Source organism: Canis lupus, chromosome 19, assembly GCF_011100685.1.
Source record: "Canis lupus familiaris isolate Mischka breed German Shepherd chromosome 19, alternate assembly UU_Cfam_GSD_1.0, whole genome shotgun sequence".
NCBI lineage: Eukaryota > Metazoa > Chordata > Mammalia > Carnivora > Canidae > Canis > Canis lupus.
The window spans coordinates 1,888,350-1,910,760 of NC_049240.1; the positions used below are offsets into that span (position 1 = coordinate 1,888,350).

Sequence of the window (22,411 nt, forward strand, 5' to 3'; positions counted from 1 at the left end):
CCTATCTAAAGTATTTTTTGAGAAGCTGGGTCAAGACTATAGATATAATTGTAACCTTTATTTATCTGAGGATGTGGTGGTCTGCTATTAGGACAAAGACTCTGAGACCAATTTCTCATTTTTCCTAACAAAATACCAGCACTGGCACCAAGACCAGTAGAAATGGGGACGCGTGATGGCTCAGCAGTTGAGCACCTGCCCCTGGCTCCCGCGGGAGTGTGATCCGCGGTCTCGGGATCGAGTCCCACATCAGGCTCCCTGCCTGGAGCCTGCTTCTCCCTCTGCCTACGTCTCTGCCTTTCTCTCTCTCTGTGTCTTTCATGAATAAATAAATAAAATATATATATTTTTTTAAAAAGACCAGTAGAAACGAACAGATTTCCTCTCTGATAACAACACAGAATGTCAGCATCCACATAGTGTCTGCCTGAGAGTAAGCATTACCATTTCTCACCAGATTCCTTCTTCCTGCCTTCTGGAAGCTCACCCTCTGAGTAGCTGCCAAAAATCATGTTTCAAAACAGAAATCCAGGGGTGCTCGGTGGTGCTCAGTTGGTTAAGCGTCATGATCACAGGGTCCTGGGATTGAGCCCTATGTCAGGCTCCCTGCCCAAAGGGGAGTTTACTTCTCCCTTTCCCCTGCCTTGTGCTCTCTCTCTCTCTCTCTCTCAAATAAATAAAAAGAAGAAAAAAAGAAAAGAAAAGAAAAAAAAGAAAAGAAAAGAAAAGAAAAGAAAAGAAAAAAGAAAAGAAAAGAAAAGAAAAAAGAAAGAAAGAAAAAGAGAAAGAAAGAGCACACATCTGGTCAACCCCCTACTTGCTTAGTTACTTTCCTGTGGTCTGTCACATGACCCTTGCCCTCCTGGCCTCTCTCTCTCTGTATCCCTTTTCCTACCAACAAACCCCCCAGGTCCTTAAAGACTGCCCTGTGCACGCTCCATCTGCCTCTGCAGTGCTTCTACCCCCTCCTATAAGCTGCCACATATTTATAGGGTCTACCTCAAATGACATCTCTTAAGTGTAGCCTCACGGTTCCTTTCTTTATGCTTGAGGGTTACCTTCTTGACATCCATTGTGAGATCTCCATATTGGTATTGATTTAGATATACTTCCTCCCTCTAGTCTTTGAGCCCTGAAGCCTAAAACAATCCTTACTCATCTTTTTAGCATCTAATGCAACGCCTGGTACGTGGTGAGTGATGAAGAGGTAGAAATTTTGAATTAGAATTCTACAGTAGCTTTGCGCAGTGGCAGTATCATAGCCAATGAGGTTTATCCAAGGTGCGATTATTGCTAATTGAGAATTCTACAGTAAATGATGGCAATGTTGAGGCAGCTCAGACTTTAGACGTACAGAGTATCTAGGGCAATCCTCCCAAAAAACATTTCAGTTAAGTTTAGTTAAGTTGCAGTACACGCCACGGGTTTGTCAGAGCACCAAGCCCACAACCTGTTCCCCCAACACTTCCTCTGCTGCTCTTTCCTTTGTACCATATGGTTCCCATTTGCCAGAGCCCTCCTTTTTTAATACTCCTACTTGAAAGGAGCCTTTCTTTCCAACAACTGTATTTAAAACTCACCAATAGAGTTCCCATGCTTGTTTACAAAGAAGAATGATTATATAGCATTTATAGAAATTCTGGGGAAAATAAGTTATTTGTACATGACTTGTCTCCTGGAAATGTGTATATCTATAGGTGTTCCCCAAAGTGGAGTGCACAATGCTTAGCACAATAAAAGTAATAAATCATATTCTTAAAAATATGTATCTAAAGAATAACAAATTGTTTTAAGGGACTTTTTTTTAAATACTTGAAAAACCTTTAAATATGATGGGGCTCTGATATAATAGTCTATTCTTTTTAAATTTAATTTAATTTTTTTCTTTTTTAAGAGGGAGAGAGAGGTGGAGGAGAGGCAAAGGGAGAAAGGAGAGAGAGAATCTTAAACAGGCTCCATGCTGAGTACAGAGCCTGAGCAGGGACTTGATCTTACAACCCTAAGATCAAGACCTGAACTGAGGGATACCTGGGTGGCTCAACAGTTGAGCATCTTCTGCCTTTGGCCCAGGTCGTGATACTGGAGTTCCGAGATCAAGTCCCGCAGCGGGCTCCCAGCAGGAAGCCTGCTTCTCCCTCTGCCTGTGTCTCTGTCTCTTTCTCTCTCTATGTCTCTCAAGAATAAATAAATAAAATCTTAAAAAAAAAAAAAGACCTGAACTGAAATCAAGAGTCAGACGCTAATGACGAAGCCACCCAGGAGCCCCAATAATGTATTCTTGATCAAGAAAGGTTTGAATATTGTTTCTAGGAAAGTTAAAATGATATATTATTTCAGTGTAGTGTGTCCTTTCATACTTTATCAAAAAAGAGACAGAGAAATGAGAGCAGTGGTATTATCTTTACTTATAATATTAGTCACATTGCTTTCCTTTGTGATAGGTTCATGCATTTAAGTCAGTCTTGGATTTCATGCAATACCAGGTGAAAAGAAGATTGGGCTATTTATCCAGATTAAAAATCAAGATAAAATGGCATCTGATCTAAATATATGTATGTAAGAATAATACATTTTTGTCAGAATTATTAATTTGATTAAATGGTTTAGTTTTCTAATTAGCCTGTATGTTTTTTTTCTGAACTCTTGTAGGGCAGCAATTCCTAATTCATGTTCCTCTGAATAATAGTTATTTTAATGATGTTAAATAAGTGTTCCAAGAAGAAAGGACGTTTTTCTTGGCTATATCTCCTCAGACTATACAGAATATCGCAATACATCTTATAGGACTTAATGTTGAAGTATTAATAAGTAATAAACAGTGAGTAAAACCAAAGTATACATTTCAATGAATAATCATGAATACCTGAGAAATAACTGCTTACACCCAAGAAGTAGCATGTTTTCAGCTCCCAAGAGCCACTCCCCTTTTATATGTGAAAGACTTATAAAAATTCTTTCAGAAAGAAAATTGACTTTTGTTAACACTCCATATGGAACACAATATGGGAAAGTCTGTCTTAGCAAACTGGGCAATTTAAGTGCAGCAAATTTTGCCCAGTAGATAAAATAAAGGCATTGTACTCAAAAAGAATATTTAATGAAAATGTTCAATGAATTCCTGACTGTACGATTTTTCAGGGAATTGTTGTTTTATAAATGCACGCCCATTTATGAAAGAGTAGAGGGAAGACAAAAAAATCCTATGTACTTGTTTTAATTTATGGCTATATGCAATTGCTCTTTATTTATCAACATAGGAGAACAACATGGGTTATACTTAAGTAATCAGGTAGCAATTTCTGGAGAAATAAATTTTAAATAAGTAATTCCTAGGGAATAAATAAGCTATTTTAATAATAAAAGAGCAACCTCATTTCCCCTTAGAAATCATTATGCATTTTAATAATTTAGTTTGCCTTAAACTTCTCTATCATTATCTCAATGATAAGAGATTGAATATTTATAATTATTCAAGGTACAAATATTTGAGCAAAAATCTCTATATATATTAATGGTTTTTGATTGAAAGTATTATAACAAAACAACATCAGAATTAAATGATAATTTCAGGTAGACTAAGATGAATTATAAGATTGAATGACAGTTCTTTTGTGCTGCATACAATTATATTAAGTGTGAAATAGAAAAATAAGAAAAATAAGCATCATTAAATGTGTAATAATAAAAGCAAGAAAGCAATATTCTACAAGTAAAACATCTTTTGGTTAAAAAGTATCCTACTGTTCAACAGCCCATCCGACTCCGATCTATATGCGTTGTTAGTATATATAAATCATAACAATACAATATTATTAGAAATAACGGTTAAATACTCTTTTTGAAATCACTACTGTGGATTAAAACTTTTATAAAGATAATTGTGTTACACTGTATATTTTTCATTTGCCACTAATAGAGAGATTTTGTAGATTATTTCATTATCATTTACTCAGTATAATTCAATATGTATGACACCAATAATAATAGCCACCATTTATTGAGTACTTAGTCTATGCAAGGCATGCTAAATACACTGTCTGTGTGCATGGTTGTTTATGTGTGTGTAGTTAACCTATCGAGAACAATACTATTATCATCCCCATTGGAAACATGACAAAATGAGAGTTTGACCAAATATAGCTTGTCCAAGTGACATAGGCAGCAAGAGGCAAAACCAGATTCAAGCCTAGGATTGTTGGACACTCCAGTGTATAAACACCATGCTGCTGTATCTAGATATAGAATTACTATATACTATGTACAATGGTATCTGCTGAGAATTTTTTTAAAACGGATACATTATACAATTACAGGAATGTATAGGCTAATAATCTGTATTTTGGATTTTAATTAACCATTTACTTTTTATTAATCATTCTCAATGGGAAGTATTTTAAGGTCAGGAGAGTAACAGCTAATCCCTGATTTACTAGAGTGGAATCCATTAAGATACAATCCTCTAAAACAAAAGGATAAGTGTCCTAATACATTTTGGCTTCATACCTGTGTTTAGGAATCTTAGGTTACTACTAGATTAACTGTTTTCACAAAGCCAGTTCTTCATGATCCCCTAAACAATTTCTTGGAAGCTAATTTTCAAGAAATGACTGCCTTTTACTTAGTAAAAGGAATTAAAAGAACAAAAAGTATTTTTAGCCATGTGGCCTAGAAGCTCAACACGACTACCTGGCAAAAACTCACAAAACTGACTCTTAAGTCAATAGGACATCACATGGATATGACCCATGGACCTTTGCTAATTGATTCATGGTTTGAAGTAATTAGATATGACATCTGGATTGTCTTCCATATTTCTTGGTACTTTGTCTTTTAATAAATCTTGCAAATTATCATTTATATATTGGCCATAAAATTAATTTCTGCCCATTCATCTGTTCACCTTTCTGGAAAGAAATATATGTAAGGTCTACCACATAACCACAAAACTCATATTTTAGCCAAGTGCAGCTATTGTACAAAGTCTTGAGTATCAATCATAGCTTATACGGCTGGGTGTTATTGCTTGTATTTCTTCATTTTATGTTCTTGCTTCAGAGTTTGTTATACACGATATACACTTCTTGATGTGGTCTCAGCTGTTACTGTTACTTTGTAATCCCATATTTTCCTCCTGTCCTTTCAATTTGACTCCCAGTCAACCAGACCACTTAAAATGTTGGGCTCCACATCATGGGTAACCACCTCCTTGTCAAAGCCAGTGATGTAAATAACAATCCTATTTGCATTAGGCAGTGTTTCTCAAACCCAAATCCTGCACTAACCTCCTTAAGAAGAAATAATGATTGCATCTCTTCCTTTCTGACATAAACTGTTTTTAGTATCATTTTGCTTATATATGTATATATATATATACCCAAACTCAAGACCAGGGATAAACTCCCTACACCTGTAGCTCTGATGACACAACTATAAATCAATTGCACTTGTCTGTTTGGACAAATTACATAAAATGAAACCAACAAAATTGAGTTAACACAATTCATCGTGATGTGATACTATTTTGCTGACGTTAAATAGCATATGAAAACAGTTTTTGGAAAAAAGGAAAAAGTTTTCGGTTGCCTATGTTTTTTCTGTGCCAAATGATACACTTCTACCATTAATTTTTTTTTTTCAAATTACTAGAAAACCTTTTTGGTAGCATGTACCATTATTTCAGTTTGCTGTCACTTAGCTCCAAAGTTTCATGAGTGCATTAAGGCAATTTCTGTTGTCCTCTCATTGTCCGTGAGGGTAGTGTCTCGTAGCTGGGGACAACGTAGTCGTAAATAATTAGGCAAGTCTTAATTACTTGTCTGTTGACTGGGATGCTGCCATTCCTTTCCCTCAATGTGTCTTTTGGCTTTGACGAGTTGTCTCTGTCATGCTGATCCTGTCTTATTTGCCTCACTCCTTAATTATGTCATTATCCTCTTCACTGGCTTTTCTGCTTCCAATCTCCCTACTTCAGTCTACTCTACACAGTATTGTTTTTGTTTTTTGAGTGGGCTCCACACTCAGCGCAGAGCCCAGCACAGGGCTTGAACCCACAACCTTGAGATCAAGACCTGAGCTGAGATCAAGAGTCAGATGCTTAAGTGAATGAGCCACCAGGCACCGCCCCCCCCCCACACACACACACAGTATTTTTAAACTGATCTTTCTAAAATCCAAGTATACCATGTAAAATCATACCATCTTGCAGTGTCATTTCATCTCTTTGTCAGCCCATCCCCTTTCCTCCACTCATCCTCCCATTCTCCTCTCGTAGATGCATAACACTACACACTTATTCAGCCAACATGCAACAGAATGCAAACAGCAAGCACACACATATCCTTGTTTTTTTTTTTCCTTGTCTTTCTTTTTAATAGTACACACTTTAACCCTCCTTCCCTCCACCTAAGTCCTGCTGGGGCAAAAGGCATAAGCCAGAGCTACCCTGGGCACCCTGGGATGTGTGCTCACCTAAGCCCAAGATCACACTAAAATCTCTTGCGATTCGAAAACTTTATTTCATTTACAACAAAATACTATCCCTTTCCCTGATTATTCTGATTATTTTGAGGTTTCCTATGTAGACTGTAAGGCCATGTGTGGAGGTTCTATGATCTTCACAGTTTCTTGCAAAATGCAGAATGTAGAAAAGAATGTATAGCAATTATTAAGAGCATGGAATTAGGAGTCAGAAGGAATCGGATTCAAATTCTATCTCTACTCCTTATTGCTGATGCAACCTTGGAGATTTCTGAGGTTTCCCTTTTGCAAAATGGTTCTTTGTATTTACCTTACAGTAATAGTATGAAGGTTGAATATATTAGGGTAAAGTGATGGGCCTTTGGGAAATAGTATTCAATAAATGGTGACTTTTATTACTAACATTCTATGAGCTTAGCTGTGAATCAGTGTTATATGAATCCATTCATTCATTTTCTTTTTTCCTGGAATTCCCAGTGGTTTGTAAGTTGGAGCAATAGCAGCTATAGCAGCAGGTTGAGGAATGCTAATTCCACAACCATAATTATCTAGAAAAAGGAAATAAAATGCCATGTGGATTGCTGAAGAACAGAGAGGTCAGGATGAGCCGTATGCATGGTATTCAGCTCCTCTTCTTCTCAACCCTGAGAACCTTTCCTTGTAGGAATGTGCTAGACACTATATCTTCACAATGCATAAAATCTGAGGAGTGAGAAAGTGACTTCTTTCTCTCTGTTAGGGATGGAGCCTGAGAGGAAGTCCTATTTCATTGTGTGAGAGCTGAAAAATATCATTAACCTAATTGTTCTGTGCCCCACAGAGATCCTTGTTCTCTTCTGGAGGCCTCAACCTTCTCACCTGAGAAATGAAGAGGTTGGACCAGGTGATCTCTGAGATCCCTCTAGGCTCCAACAGTCTGAGTTGAGGAAGTTTTAGCAAATTAGAGGGACCCTAAACAAAACAAAAGAAGGGGGAAAATAGCCTTTTTTAAGGTCAGTGTCTTTGTGTCTTACTCCATTGAACAGAGGAGAGTCGATACAGAATGTGATTTCTGACTGAAGTGCAACAAAGCATGAACCAAACAGATAGGAAAAAAAAAAAAACCTGTGGTGTCTAAGAATTCCCTTGGTTCTACTGCAGTGAAACTACTGACACATTTTTTATTTTAATCAAAAAAGTTAACTGTAAGCAATTACCGCAGTCGGCTCTGAGCGATATTCTCTGCCCTCCCAGATAGCCCCGTTTGGCAAACACACAGCCATCTCAAGAATTATAGAAAATTGTTGCAAGTGTCAGAAATGATGAGTCCTTAGACTCAGTCTGATTATCTGCATCAGTGTAGTTACAGAAGGAGACAGAGAAGGGGGAAGAAATGTATCCAAGATCAAATACTCTCTCCTGGCTCTTATAATTGCTACCTCTGTCTAGAATTCATAGAAGGTGGGCTCCACGGGATGTTGATTCACCCCACCCCTCTGTCTTTCAGGTACGGCCTCTCGTTCATTTGTATTTCTTTTGCTTTACTCCAGATTTTTAACTTTTCACCCGGACCACTGCTGTAGTCTCTTAATTATTCTCTTTCCTCCTGTTCCCCATCTTCCAGTCTCCTTCCTAAAGTTCTTCTCCTGCGGCCTCATACGGCACTTAGCTAATCTCTCCAGTCTGCTGTTCGTGAGCCCACCCACCTTCTAGAGAATAAGGTCTAAGTTTTTGCTGTCAACCACAAACACTTGTGAAATAGCCCCATCTTTTAAAAATGCGGTTGAATGCGCAATGCGGTTGAATTTCTCACTGCAAAAAAACATGTGTGTTTATTTTAGTAAACGCCTAAAATACATAAGCGACAAAGAAAAAAAATTAACTGTCTTTTAAGTTTAATTTTCCTACCTTTATTGATTTCCTTGCTGTAACCGAAGCAGACTGTGAGCTATGTGCACCTTCCCAAGTGCACCTGACACTCTCATTTTCATGCCTTTTTTTGTTATCTACATTCGCCCAACCTCACCTAATTTCTAGCCACTGAAATTCTATCCAGCCTTCGCTGTCCATTACAAAAGTCTATTTCTCTAAGAAGTCGTCCCTTGATTTTGAATCTCTGTAGCAGGGATTAATGATAATATATGTAAACTATGTTAAGTTACACCTTGGGGTTATTCTTCCTTGGTATTTCATATTTTATAGTCTGCCTTTTTCAAAGTTATGTATTACCAGTGTTACCCATGTACTTGTATACAAAAATTGAACTCTAAGATTCCCGAATTCACCTTACTCTCTCTCCTAGGAATTTCATAAGCTTTCACTTGTAGGAGTTGATAACCTGGATTGTAGCATCCTACTCTTGTACCGTTTTGCAGGGGATGGTGAGAGTAAAGGGAAAATTGGGAAATAAAAATGGGAAAAGATTGGAAGGTGGGACAAAAAAAGAGAATGTACTCTCCTGGAGAAGGTAATGAGTACGCCAACCAGTGCCAGAGACAAAAACCAAGTGGATACCTCTGGAGGATCCTGTCCAAAGAGTGGGCTAAAGTGAATGTCCGGGAACGCACGGCACAAGGAATGGTGGTGTCTGAGGTTGAGCTGGTTCATAGCCAACTCTGTCCATTTCAGATGCAACGAGAAAGACCAAATGCAGGACACCGCCCCTGAGAAAGGCTGGCAGGATTCATTCAGCTGACTGCGATAGCATGGGCCTGGCAGTGGCAGGAGGGGACCCAAACCTGGGAAACCCAACAGAGTGTGGAGCCGAAGGGTATAGCTCAACTTTCTCCTTGAGACTCAGGAGCTTCAGTCTCAGGGCTGAGCAGTTGAAAATATTTCCACCTCCCTGTAGATGGACAAGCACCACTGCTATTTTGACAAGCTTTGGGCAGCTGGGATGCAAGCTGGACTTTCATTCCATAACAGTCCTCCAGGAAATGGTTTTGGAAGGCATCTAGAGTACTGTATTGGCTTTGCTATGCAGAGGCTTAAGTGGATACGCCAGGATTTAGTGAACTTCTCTTACCCAAATAAAAGGAGCCTTCAACACCTCCTCATAAGCTTTTTCCTTCAGTCCTTTAATCATTTACAGTATTTCTTTCTGGACCTCCCATCCAAATATCTTGATTTAATAATATTCTTCTTTCTAAAATTCTAAGATCAAAATGGGAATCGGTTCTCTGATAATCATCTGATGGAAGCAATTATACTCATTACATCCTTCTTCCTCCTTTCTCTTTTTCTTAAAAAAAATTATATAGATAGATAGATAGATAGATCGATCCCTGGGTGGGTATCAGGGGTTGAGCGTCTCCCTTTGGCTCAGATTGTGACTTGTGATACGAGGGAGAAATTAAATCAATGTGGCTGAATAAGACACATTTCTTTTTTTAAACATTCTGAAAAGAGGTAAGAAGGAGTAAGAACACCTTTCGAGACCAAACACGACATCAGCATGCTTGGCGTTCTTTGATTTCTGCTCCCTGCCTCTGCCAGTTCTTACTGAACTGTCACCTATTGTATTAGTGGGGGGAAAACAGCATCTCTAGGGTCCTGCAGCCGTGTTTGAATAGACTCAGTCACAGGAAGGTAGAGATGAAAGTCATTTTGGAGCCACTTCACCTAATGGAACAACTAGCAGGAAATCACACCTGCCACTTTCCGAGAGGAGCAAGAAACCTTATGCTTGAGGAGCCCGATCATAAAGTGAAAGGGATGGCTTTTCCACTGGACAGATTGAAAAAAATCCCCTGTGTGCCACTGGAGCAAGTTTTGGGACCCCTTTTGAGCCCGTGGAGAGAATAACCCGGACCAGTTTGACTGTTTGCAAGAAATGCATAAGAGGCGGCCGCTGGAGCCGCGTGGCCGTGGTGGGACAGGACACTGGGAGACCTTTGTCCCACTTCCACGCACTCCCTCTGCCTCCCAGGGTAGCCCAGACTTTACACTAGAGAACCTTTGACTCTTTGACATCAAACACCCTTTTCTTTTTTTTTTTTTTTTTTGAAGATTTTATTTACTTACTTGAAAACACAAGCAGCGGGAGCAGAGGGGGAGGGAGAAGCAGGCTCTCCACTGAGCGGGGAGCCGGACACTGGGGCTCCATCCAGGACCCCGGGTCATGACCTGAGCCCAAGGCGGATGCTCAGCCCACTGAGCCCCCCGGGCGCCCCTGAAATCAGTCTCTTAACCATACAGTTCCCTCTTCCCTGAGCCCATGGGGTGCTCCTCAGTCTCAGGGAATTCCGACGACTCTGACGGGCCAGGTTCCCAAGCTCACTATCACCTCTGTTATCAGGGCCTGGTGTCCTCTGTGTCATAACAGGCCCCTTCCCCCCAAAACACGTCCCATCTGGAGATGCATGCAGTGGCCTACGGGGAGGACTCCTGCTTCCTTTGAGTGTTTGGGGTTTTTTTTTGTTTTGTTTTGGTTTTTTTTTTTTGCTTGAATACTTCTCTTTCTTTCACACCATACTGGTCCATGATGATTAGAAACCTGTAGGTAACCCAGGCATTCCGAGCAGTGACACAGCATTACGTCTTCAAAGTAATTTCTTCATTTAGGGGCTTTTCCTATCATCTACATAATGTATTTTGAATTAGATTCTGAAATTCAGTTAGAAGGAAGAGACCATCTTAAATGTGGCCCATGACCCAGGGGCCACAAAAGGCTCCTCTTACTTCTAGGTCCCTGGAAATGATCCTGCTGTTGACAGTCTTATTAAAACTCACCCTGTATTTAAATAGTTGCACAGTTTCTTAAAAGTTCTGGAAATGTTACTTTTAATGTTCGAATGATTAATTAAAATTATTAAATTATTAAACTTTTGGAAAACTTTGGTAAGATACTTTGACATTTAAGAGTATTCCGAGTTCTAGACGTCACGGGCCTCGATCTAACCTGAAAACAAGAGGTCCCTCTCCCCTTATTTGATCAAACTACCATAGAGGCAGCAAATCGTGAAGCAGGGTAGCTCCATTCTCCGGATCCGGGCCTTGCAGATGCTGTTGTGAAGCACAGGCAAGGCCTTGGCGTTGGGTTTCTCCTCTACAGGGCGTGCAGTTCACCTTGAAGGGCTCCTCAGGTCGCCCTGGCCTCTGAGAATCGGTGATGCTATGGTTTCCGCACTGCTCTCAAAGTCCTTATTGATGTCAGACCTACATTGCGCTCATTTTTACACAGATCTGCCAGCCTGAGAATCTGACGCAATCTAGAAAGCCAGGGCCTCCTACACGGTGCTCTGTAAGGTCAATCGTTGGATGAACGCGGAGCCCAAGAGGGCTGCGTGAGGTGCTGGCTCGGGCCCTTAGCTCAGGACTGCAAGCTGATGTGCCCAGGCCCAGCCCTGGCTGCACGGGCGTGGGGTGCTCTGGTTCCAGCAGGGCAGGAGAGGATGTCAGCTCTCGGTCGCAAGGGGATGTCTCTCGAGTCCGTTTTAATTGGGATTTCTGCTTTGAGGGAGCCTAAGGAGCTGTAGTGGATGAAGGAATGAAAGAGCAAACAGGCAAGGCTCCTCCGGGACAGCTAACCAGCAGGGGAAGCAAGGACGTGCGTCACCTTTGTTTTTGGCAGCGGGTGGCCGGGGAGGGCGCAGCAGGTGCTCGGGTCGCCCATGGGAGGAGGGGGAAGCGCAGATGTCATCGTTGAGCCACTCCGATCCGGTTTATTTAAGGAAATGCCTCCTCCCGTGGGCAGTGATGAATGTAAAAGTGAGGCATTCCCTTTTACCTGTTTTTCAGTGATTGCTTGGACAGGTCTCTCTCCAGAGAAAAAGATCATTTTCTATCCTGCAGAGTCCGTAACTGCCCTCAAACGACTGATGGTGTCCCACGTCCAGTGGAGACAACGGCGTGAGGTGCCCCGGGGGGACCTCCAGACCCTGGATGGCCGGGGCCCTTGCAAGGCAGCCGCTAATCAGTTACTGTTCATGCCCTGCTGGTGAGAAAATCACTAATGTCGTTGCTCAACACCTCCTTTCTAGTTTACGCGTGCAGAGTGCTCAAGAATTCACTTGTGGTCACGAGGAAGTGAGCCTGTGGTCGTGACCTGGTCAGGGGGCTCGAGCCGTACGTTCGGGGGCAGCCACACAGGCCGTGTTGCTGTGGACTGCAGCCGAGCAAGAGAATCATTACGTGTGGGGCGCTTTTAATGTGTTATTCTAATCTCCAGGGAATGAAGCCGGTAAACAACAAAGTAATTCAATTATAGAACTATCCTTCCAGAAAGAAAACAAAACACCACAGCCTTTTCATTTAGTGATTTCTCACTTCTCAGGCCTACTCAGCAAACAGACTGGAAAATGTTAAATGTGCTCTGGCGGTGGTTTGGGAAGAAAAAGAAAAAAAAAAAAAAAAGCCATCCAGTATAAATTCATCCCCGTATGCAGATTAAGGACTTTCACCAAACCCCCTCAACGTACTTTGGCCAGGACTGTATTCCTCGTCCGGGGCCCATCCACAGGGGGCCCCACTAGGAAGGAAAGAGTATTTCTCTACCCTTATATGGATAGATTGTGGTTAATATTTCACCTAAATTTGTAATCAGAATGTGACATTTATGATCTGGTTAATAGATACGTGATGGGGAGGGAGTCGATGTAGGAGATGGTACTTCTCGGCTAACAAGGAACGTGGGGGAGGACACCAGGTTTCGACAAGGTTCAGATTTGCTGCAGAGAACCTTCATCTTACACTGGACAGGAGACAACGTGAGAGATCCTAGAGAGCTAATATTGGGCGAGGAAGCTTCTCTTAATCACAAAGATATCAATTCTCGGGACGCCTGTGCGGTTCAGTAGTTGAGCATCTGCCTTGGGCCCAGGCCGTGATCCTTAGGTTCCAGGATCGAGTCCCACGTCGGGCTCCCTGCTTCTCCCTCTGCCCGTGTCTCTGCCTCTCTCTCTCTCTCTGTGTCTCATAAGCCAATGAATAAAGTCTTAAAAAAATAAAAATACACTTCTTCCAAGCCTGCTGCATGCTGCCACCCAATGTGCCGTAGAACGTCGACCAAGTAACGGGGTCGGTCGGGCCCCTGACTGTAGGAACCACGCGAGTCCAGACTAAGCGTCCTCCTTTCAGGTAGGCTTCTACTCCGCTTAGCCACTGGCCGCGTGGCCCTTAGGTCTTGGCAAAGAGCGAGGAAGCCCCGGGGCCGACACAGCGTGGTCGGTCTGAGGCTGGCAGCAGGGAGGGCCTCCGAGCATCCCGACGGCTGCGGCCCGCGGCCAGGGCTGGGCTCAGAGCCCGAGCGTGCAGGGGGGCGCGGGGCCTCGTGTGCAGGGCCTCCGGCTAAGCCACGCAGCCCCCTGCGCTCCGCTTCCACCCCTGGAGGCCTCACAACCGGACCCCGACAGCTGAGAGCGAGTCAGTGCTGGAAGCTCTGGGACTGATGAGCCGGCACCGGGGGACACATGTCGCCCGCCTACGCACACGGCCCCAGCGGGCCCGGCCTCGGAGCCCCGTGACCAACGCCGTGTGCCACTCACACAGAAGAGCTTCTCTTCTCCGAGGAGCCCCTCGGAGGCGACGTGGCCTCGTCTAAGTAAGCCGGGCGCGGAGCGCTGGGTTCAGGAGCCCAACGAGCAGAGGGCGCTGAGCCGGGTTTTAAGCGGATCGTATGGCTGGCAGGGGTGACGTGTCGGAGGTTTCATTCATTTTGAATACCAGGCTATCTCCATAAATCATCTTTATGACTTTAAACGCGTTATGCAGGTACAGCGACAATAGACGGTGTGTCCCAACGCGCCAGGCGTGGCCGCTGGCCCCCCTGCAGGCTGTGCTTCCCGCTCCGTTTCCCCAAGGTGTATGTATCGTGGATGATTTGTTCGCGGATTGAACCATATTTTAGTTTTATTCACGTAGCCTTGTCTGTTGACGCTGCTTTGCCTGTGTGACTCCTCCTTGTACGTCCGCAGTCGACCCACGTGAATGTCATCTTAGTGTCTCCTTCCTCCTCCTTGCACAAAAAAAAAGCGAAAGGAGTCTTTATTAATGCAGTTGTCGACGTCGTACGGTAAGAAAAATGCACAGGATGCATTTGGGGCTGTTAGGGTGGAAACTCGTCCCGCGACAGCTGTGTGGTATCAGATACGGTGCTGTATTTCAGGATTTGTGCGCTTGCTTTTCTTCCCTGTGTGAATGCTCTACTCTTTTCTTTTCTCCTGATTCCCCCCAACCCCCCTCCCCGTTTAACAGCAGACAGACCCAGGGAGCGCTGAGTGAATCCGATGACCCCGAAACAGGCTGTCTAACCGATAACAAGCCAACTTCTCGACACTTCTATCCTGTCGCCTTGCTGCTCGTCAGCTCACACCTGCTGGTCGTGTGGCTTATTTTAAGTCTTGCATTACTATTAGCCAAATACCAATAAGTTTCACGTTGTATTCCTTTCTTTTCTACAAACGACAACGGACTTTAAATTACGGGGGCGATGCTGTAATATTTCTACATTTTCAGATTCACAGACTTTAAAAAAAAAACGTTTGAACTGTAAGTGTTTTGTTCGTTTTTCCTAAAACCTACGAAAAGAAGTAACTATGCATTGAGTTGTTTTGCTCTTTTGTTCATGGAAACGTGTTCCCCCACTGTTAACTAGCTCAGAAGAATTTTTGAATTACTGTCTTTGGAATTAAGACAAAGAACAGAATCCTGAAAGCTTGAAGCTCTGCACCTCCTGTTTCTCTCCCCCATTCAATTTATCAGAAACAATTAAGAGTGAATTTGCACAACGAACGCACTGACCCCCTGAGACGAGTCTCAGAGATGTGGGAGGTTCCAGACTTTCTCTCCACTGTGCTAATATCACTGTTGCCGTCAGCCGATAGGACCTGCTCTTTGGTTCCCGGACTTGTTCGTTATGTTGGTTCTTGGCTTCGATTCGATTTGCCCTTTCCTGTCAAGTGATTTCATGGCGAGAATGGCTCTTTATGTTTTGTAATTAAACTAACCTGTTTGTAACTATCGTTTGGGTTGATTTGGCTCTCGGAGTCCTTTTCTATCCTTTGTACCGAGGTCTTGTTTGTGTCTGACACGCCGTTTTCAGCACCTGTGACTTTCTGTCCCATCTGTGCTTGAGCCCATTCCTTCCTGAAGCGGCGACTTGGACCAGGCTGTTGGGAAAGCCATTCTTCTCTTCGTGGCACAGCTAAAATATGGGAGTAAAATAGAGACGTTTTCCTTTAAAAATCTATAGGGCCAGACTTAATAAATTAAATGCCTTATTCCTAGAACCTGCATCCTTAGGGCTACATGTAGATTTTAATGTGTTTTAAAGAGACTGAGAAGTTAATTTGTGGAAAAGTTATAAAAAGGCAGATATATTTATGAAACTAAAGTGAAGCTGTATCGCGGAGCAAATTATATTTAAAGAGTTTATTAAACCTTAAGTATCTGTTAAGAACAAAGAGACTTGAATCATCTCTTTCCGAGGGCAATAATGGTATTGGGCCTGGCCTAGGATTTAATTTTGTAAGATGTATCATCATTTGTGAAAAAAAAAAAAAAATGTAGAGTTGAATCTTTGTTATTTTTACTTGGACTGTTGCTGCAACTCTGCATTGAACAAATAAAGCATATTTATTTATTCTGTGTTTCATGAAGTTGTACTTTTTCCCCTTTCACCAGAGAAGGATGCCGCATAGAGAATGTACTGAAGAATGTCAAATGCAGAAAGTATGCTTTCAACATGCTACAGCTGATGGCTTTCCCCAAGTACTACCGACCTCCAGAGGGGACTTATGGAAAAGCTGACACCTAACTTTGCCAACACGCAAATAAACAGGAACACAAACACGCCTCAGTCGGATAATCTCCACCCTTTTAACTTTTCTATTGTCACAAAATCCGTGGAGGAGGGTGATCAGGGATGCTTGCCCAAATCTAGGGATTACTTGAATTAGGTATTAGCATATTACTCTGAAAGGAATCCATTAGAAAACTCTTAAGTGACATTGTGATCCTAGTTCTCAGCTTCCGCACTTTGCCCCTGTGCTGGGGTGGGCTCCATGTCCACGTCCATGTCCATGTCCTTCGTGGAGGCCGTTAGCCACAGGCATTCCGAGCAGACGCAGGTGGGTTCCACAGGAGGGCACAGGTGTCTCCGAGAGGGATGCTCGGCCTCCAAAGTGAAGACGGGACAGGGCGGGGGAAGAGAAGAGAGGCTCAGACCTGTTATCTCACAGCCGTCGTCACGTGTGACCTTAGGGCCCATTCGTGGGAGTGGGAAAATATTTTTCCAGCGAATTAAAATTCAGTAGCATCAATGCGCGGTCTTGACTGTAGACGTGGGTGGCAGGTGTGCCGGTGACAACTTGGCCCCCAGCAGGCTGGGACGGGTCCTCCCGAGCGGACGGGTGACATTGTCAGCCACACGGTGGAGGTGCTTCCCCATATCAAGGGATCTTTCTAAAACTCTGACTCGGGTCGTGTGGCCCCGTCACCCAAGCGGTGACAGAGAAAGCTGCCGGGTGGAGGAGAGGAGCACCGCAAGGGACTGCAGCTGCGGGAAGTGAACGATGACCAGCCTGCTGATGTCACATGTGAAAATCCCCATCAGCCTCAACCTTATGCAGCCAAGCCCATAAAAGTCAATAAAGCACCTTGGTGATGTTTTCCAACTGCCAGCTTGCTGCGGGACACAGCAGGCGGAGGTGCGCGTTGCCTGGCGTAGTTACCATGTGAGTGACCATCCCAAGACCCGTGCAACCCTGACGGCCGGTAAACGGAAACGATTATTTCTGTTAACCCGAATCTGAAATTTGTTCTCAGTAAAATGGCGTCACAGGTTTTCCAAAATTTCAGATTAAGCAATTGCTAGAGAGTCCGTCTTGTACGGTGCCGTCGGAAACGGGCAGATTAGAGCACACGGAACGTAGGCCCCCAGTCGTCCCAGTAGACGGCTTTAGAACCACGATTACAATCTCTTACCTTCCTAGCCTGTGGCTTGTCTATTTTCCAAATGGCCATGCTGAAAATACGTGAAAATCATGGAGGAATGCTGGTTAGTTACGTAGAAATTGGCATTTATTGCCAGAATTGAACCTTCGAGAACAACGGCCTGAATTAGTGAAACCCATTTGCTCCCGATGTTCAGAGTTTATTCTTCTCCTCACTCATGGGAAGAGAAGCTATCCGGAGAATGAGTCTCCCCTCGGAAACGCTGGGGGCTTGTTACACAGACACCTCCCGGCCGTGAGCACATTCAGTGGGTGATGTTACGGGGTTTTCCACAGCTGGTGTCACAGACAGCTCCTTGGCTGACGCGTCTGTTGAACTAAGGGCTCCAGACACATCTCCAGGCTCATGTTGGGTTTTTCAGATGACCACAAATTTTAGATGACCATTTGGGGCTTTTCATAGGAGAATTTTCAATCCGCTATTTTAGCTAGTGATGTGCGGGCATCGCATTTGAGGCCATTGACACACGGTTTACAGGTTTTTTTTAAGGAAAAGATGCTGTATACTGTAGATCTAGCCACAGTCAAGACTTCTTGGTGTACTCCCTTATGCTTCATTTTCCATTTTAGTGATTAAATATAAATTTTGAATTGTTCAATTTTATTTGAAAATGGTAGGATTTTGTGGTTGTTTTCGTGATCCCACTGGATTTCATGTGAAGAGGTTGGGATGACGGAGGTTTCCTTGAATAACAGTGAAGCCTCATTCAGCATATAAGTTCCAAGAGAAGTCAAATGAAAATGTATTGTCCCGTAAATACTCTTTGTATAGTCATTTTTGTTTGTATTTTTAAAAATGAAAATTCGAGACTCAAATTCGGAAAAAATATGTATTAACTAGAAAGCCCAATAAGTAAGTTGTTCTATTTGGGGAAGATATCCCAAAGATTTTTCTTCTTTTTCAATAAGTACTGGCAGAGAAGTCTCAAAGCCTCGAACTTTATACAAATACACAGAAGTTTTCTTTTATTATCAGCAGAGTCATTTGCCTTTCCCTATACAAAGCCTGAATATTTGCACACTTTTAAAAGTGGGTTTCATCAACAGAATTCATGTTTCATATCAACAACAATACTGCTCCTTTTCTTTTTTTTTTTTTGAACCTTTTCTGAGACATATTCAAGTATTGTTGGAAATCCCCTTTACTATTTCTTAAGTAATTAGTTTTCTAGATTAAAGAGCAAATTTTAAGAAGTTTTAAAATGTCCTTTGTACAATCACAGCCTAGTTATGCTTTTCTCTATTTTTATTTAAAAGATACACCAGCAGGCCTATTTCAAGAGATCAGATTGAACCAGAAACTGAACCAAGAAAATGACATTTCCTAACAAGATAATTTTTTTTTTTGTTTTGCTAAAAATACGTTTCCCCTCTAATGTTATCAAATGCAGGTATCAATTCTGCTTAACTATGTGCAGAGTTCTACAGAAAACATATCTAAAAACAAGGGAAGGTGACATCTTGATTATATTTGACCCAGTGGCAAAAGACCCAGAGCCTGAAAATGTTCCACGAAACAGCTAAGCATAAACATTTCAAATATTTAATTGAAGCAGACCCACATTTGGATGCATTCATTAATTTCTCATGTGGTTGTCGGGGTTTTTTTTTCCATATGAATGCTGTCTTAGATTTTGTCTATACCCCGCCTTTGCTTTTGAATCAGTCTAATAATCCAGTGAGTCAGAGCCACGATTTGATCCTGCTGACAAATGGTGCTAAAATGACCAACCAGCTAATTAGAGCAATACACCACATGACTAGCCTCCAGTTCTTACTTTTTTAAGACTAATTCCTGAAAACTGTGAAGTCTTTAAAAGCTAGTATCTGGATGGAGGATACTTCCCTTTTTTCCCCCTCAACTATGTATGGCATTTTGCATAAAGTAAGACTCACAGTGGAAAAGAAAAAGATCTGTATGGAGTAATGCTTTCCTTCCCTCCTGACCTAAAGCATGATACATGCCACCAAGAAAGCGTACCCCGGGTGGCCTAGAACTGGCTCGTGCAGACTCCTGAGAGCTGGTCATTAAATTTTCAGGAATTTTGTAAGCCAGTTGTTAAACACACCATCATTAAATATTAAAATATCAAAAGCAATTGAATAATTTTTACAAAAAAAAGATAATCAAAACTTACCACTTTCCTAATTAGATTCCTTCATTTTTCTCTTCGCCTGTGCTTTTGAGGTTAGTTGTGTCCGTGGTATCAGCACAGTGGAAGCAGCATAGCATCAGGGGCAACTGGGCCTCTCTTTCTGACTCCACACCCAGTAACATCATATGAGCAGCTTGAAACTGACCACAGGGGGAGTTTTCACTCTCAGAAATTGCCAAATGCTGAAAACTGGGATTTTTGATTCCTGGAAAAGCCAGTTGTTAAACATTTACCAGCACACAACTGGATGACACCATCACTTTTTTCCCCAGCAATGACAAATAATTGGAAGCATTATAAAATTAGTAATATGGGGGATCCCTGGGTGGCTCAGTGGTTTAGTGCCTGCCTTCGGCCCAGGGCATGATCCTGGAGTCCCGGGATCGAGTCCCGTGTCGGGCTTCCTGCATGGAGCCTGCTTCTCCCTCTGCCTGTGTCTCTGCCTCTCTCTCTTTCTCTGTGTCTCTCATTAATAAATAAATAAAATCTTAAAAAAATAAAAATAAAATAAAATAAATAAAACAAAATTAGTAATATGGTGTTAAATGTAGTTAGGCATCTTCAGTTGGCTACAATTTTATTTTGGTTTCCCCCCCTTTTAAAGACACTTATTAGGCCGTAAGTAATATTTCATGTCTATATTTTATTCATAATAAAATTATATAATCATACAGATGCATTTAAAAATGTATCTCTCTTGATGTTCTGCAAGGGAAATCTTAGCAATGCAACTGTAGTGTGAGCAGTAATAACCGTGGGCTAAGTCCAGGGAAATGGGAGCCTAACGAGAATATCACTGAAGGTGTGCTTCAGTGCACATTTTTAAGTTTATGATTTTAGCATTTGCTAAAGGCAGGAAAAACGGTAACATATCACTGTGTCCAGATCCTAATAAATACAGCTCAGTTGAAACCCAAACTGTTAGATTAAGCAAATGAAACTCTGGCGGTATGCTAAGACGCCGCAGACGCGTTAGATGTTTGATTTCCACGCCTGGTGGCCTATCAGCTGTTTAACTCAATACGCAGGGCACCTTTTGTAATCTTTAGGAAATAAATTAACGTTTATCACAGATTTAAGAAACTGGCCTGAAAAAAACCGTGATCAGCAGTTCCAGAGGGAAGCTAGCATGTGGAGCACAAAGCATCCCTAATAGCTGGAGGCTTTACAAATTATGCACCACTGACGAGAATGAATTGCTGAGCGTTGTGCGGTTGATTGACAATTTTAGTGTGAATTGACATTCATTTAGCTCAGCTGCAGTCTGCAAAAGCTATGCTTCCCCCCCCTCCCATGTTTCTATTTTACTGCTTTGCAAGGAAAGCTCTAATATATCCTTTGTTTCTTCGGCATTTTTAAGTTAGAACTTTCTATCCAGACAGATGCTACCTATAGCAAAACGGTCTTTAGAAACAGAATAAAATAAAATTCATGTTGAGATAAAATATTGTGAGCCAATTAGGTATAGAGTGAAGGTATGGAAATTTGGATTTTTACTTTCTGAGTCACAGCGCACATTAATCAGTCTTTGAATTTTATTTCTAAGCAAGTAAGAGTATAAAGCACTTACAATGTCAAAGAAACAAAGCATAACGGGCTGCTAGTAACAAGGAGGTAGAAAAAAAATTATAAGGTAGTATCAGCACCCCCCAAAAATTTATACATGCAATTAGGTATTCTCAGCTTGAATTCTCATAGATTACATAAATCTTTAGAATAATAAATTAAAAACAGGAAAACAAGGCTCACAATGAAGCACAGCGCCCAGACAGCCTGAATATCAAGAGAGAAAACCAAACATTCATGATGTTGCCTGACAAGCCATTATCTTGTTTACCTTTTAGTAAATAGAGTTCTTTACGATGATACTGCACTTTCCTACTCACAGCATGAATATATTCACAAACTTCCTAAAATCGCTGAAATTACTCTAAGGTCACAAAAAGGCATAATCCAGCAGCCCATCTTCAGTGATCACTTGGTAGGGCTTCGTTGTCTGGGAGGCAGTATTGACTCACAGATTGGCCAGATTGCCTTATCCTCTACACAGTCTTGCGATGCTTTTTTTTTTTTTTTAATCACTGTCAATATTTAAAAATATTTCACGTCAAAGGACTCTCAGCCTGTTTAAAGGCAGGCCCCACGTGTCTGTAAGCGCATAGACACTCCCATTTCCCTCCACAAGAGCTACCCTTTATACACGTACACTTTTCATGTGGATACTTTATTATTTTGCTTAACCTAACATCTAGTGTTCGGATTCTTATGGTACTTACCTGAAATGTTGGCATTTGTTTTCTTTTTTTATGTTAAATATATATTCTAGATGAGCCAATAATGTGTATTCCTAGGAAATGGGGCACAAATAGGCTAGATCATGTTATATTGGCATTTGAAGAAATATCATTTTATTTTGTTGTTCTGTGTAAACCATATTCATTGTACACTGTGTGTATATTTTTTTAAATAAATGTGATTTTTATTTTTTATGTTTCTGTCTTTTTCTCCCTATCACACTTTTTTTTTTCATTTTCATCAACGTAGCAATGTGTAAATGTTAATTAAAATAGCAGAAGGGTAGCCTACATAATATTTTGAAGAGAATAGACTAGATTTGTGCTAGGCCACAATTTCAGAGCAAATCTTATATTGACACTAGGTTCACCTCCTATTCACCAGCAGAATGCATCTTTTCGAGTTTCCATTCTGTAGGAACAAAATCAACCACAATTTATAAAAGAATTCAAGAACCAGGTATCGGTGCTTCAACACCGGGCGAATCACTCATCTTTGTTGCCCAGATGATGGTGGAGTCACTTGAGCACATGAACGAACTTCTCCTTACAG

General features: G+C 41.8%; 1 protein-coding gene and 1 pseudogene across 11 annotated transcripts in view; both read left to right on the forward strand.

Annotated features, from left to right (window-relative positions):
• INPP4B (inositol polyphosphate-4-phosphatase type II B) overlaps window positions 1-22,053 on the forward strand; it is a 366,072-nt gene extending 344,019 nt beyond the window's left edge. For 9 of the 11 annotated variants that reach the window (XM_038564554.1, XM_038564557.1, XM_038564556.1 and 6 more), the window contains one exon: window positions 14,650-16,036. In XM_038564554.1, the coding sequence (XP_038420482.1) occupies window positions 14,650-14,824 (175 nt within the window). In that variant the 3' untranslated portion in view covers window positions 14,825-16,036. Of the gene's footprint in view, window positions 1-14,649; window positions 16,037-16,077 lie in introns of those variants that run through there. The other 2 variants (XM_038564555.1, XM_038564564.1) reach the window with 2 other exon arrangements.
• Window positions 1,237-1,417, forward strand: LOC119864522 (annotated as a pseudogene).
• Window positions 22,054-22,411: the final 358 nt, after the last annotated feature.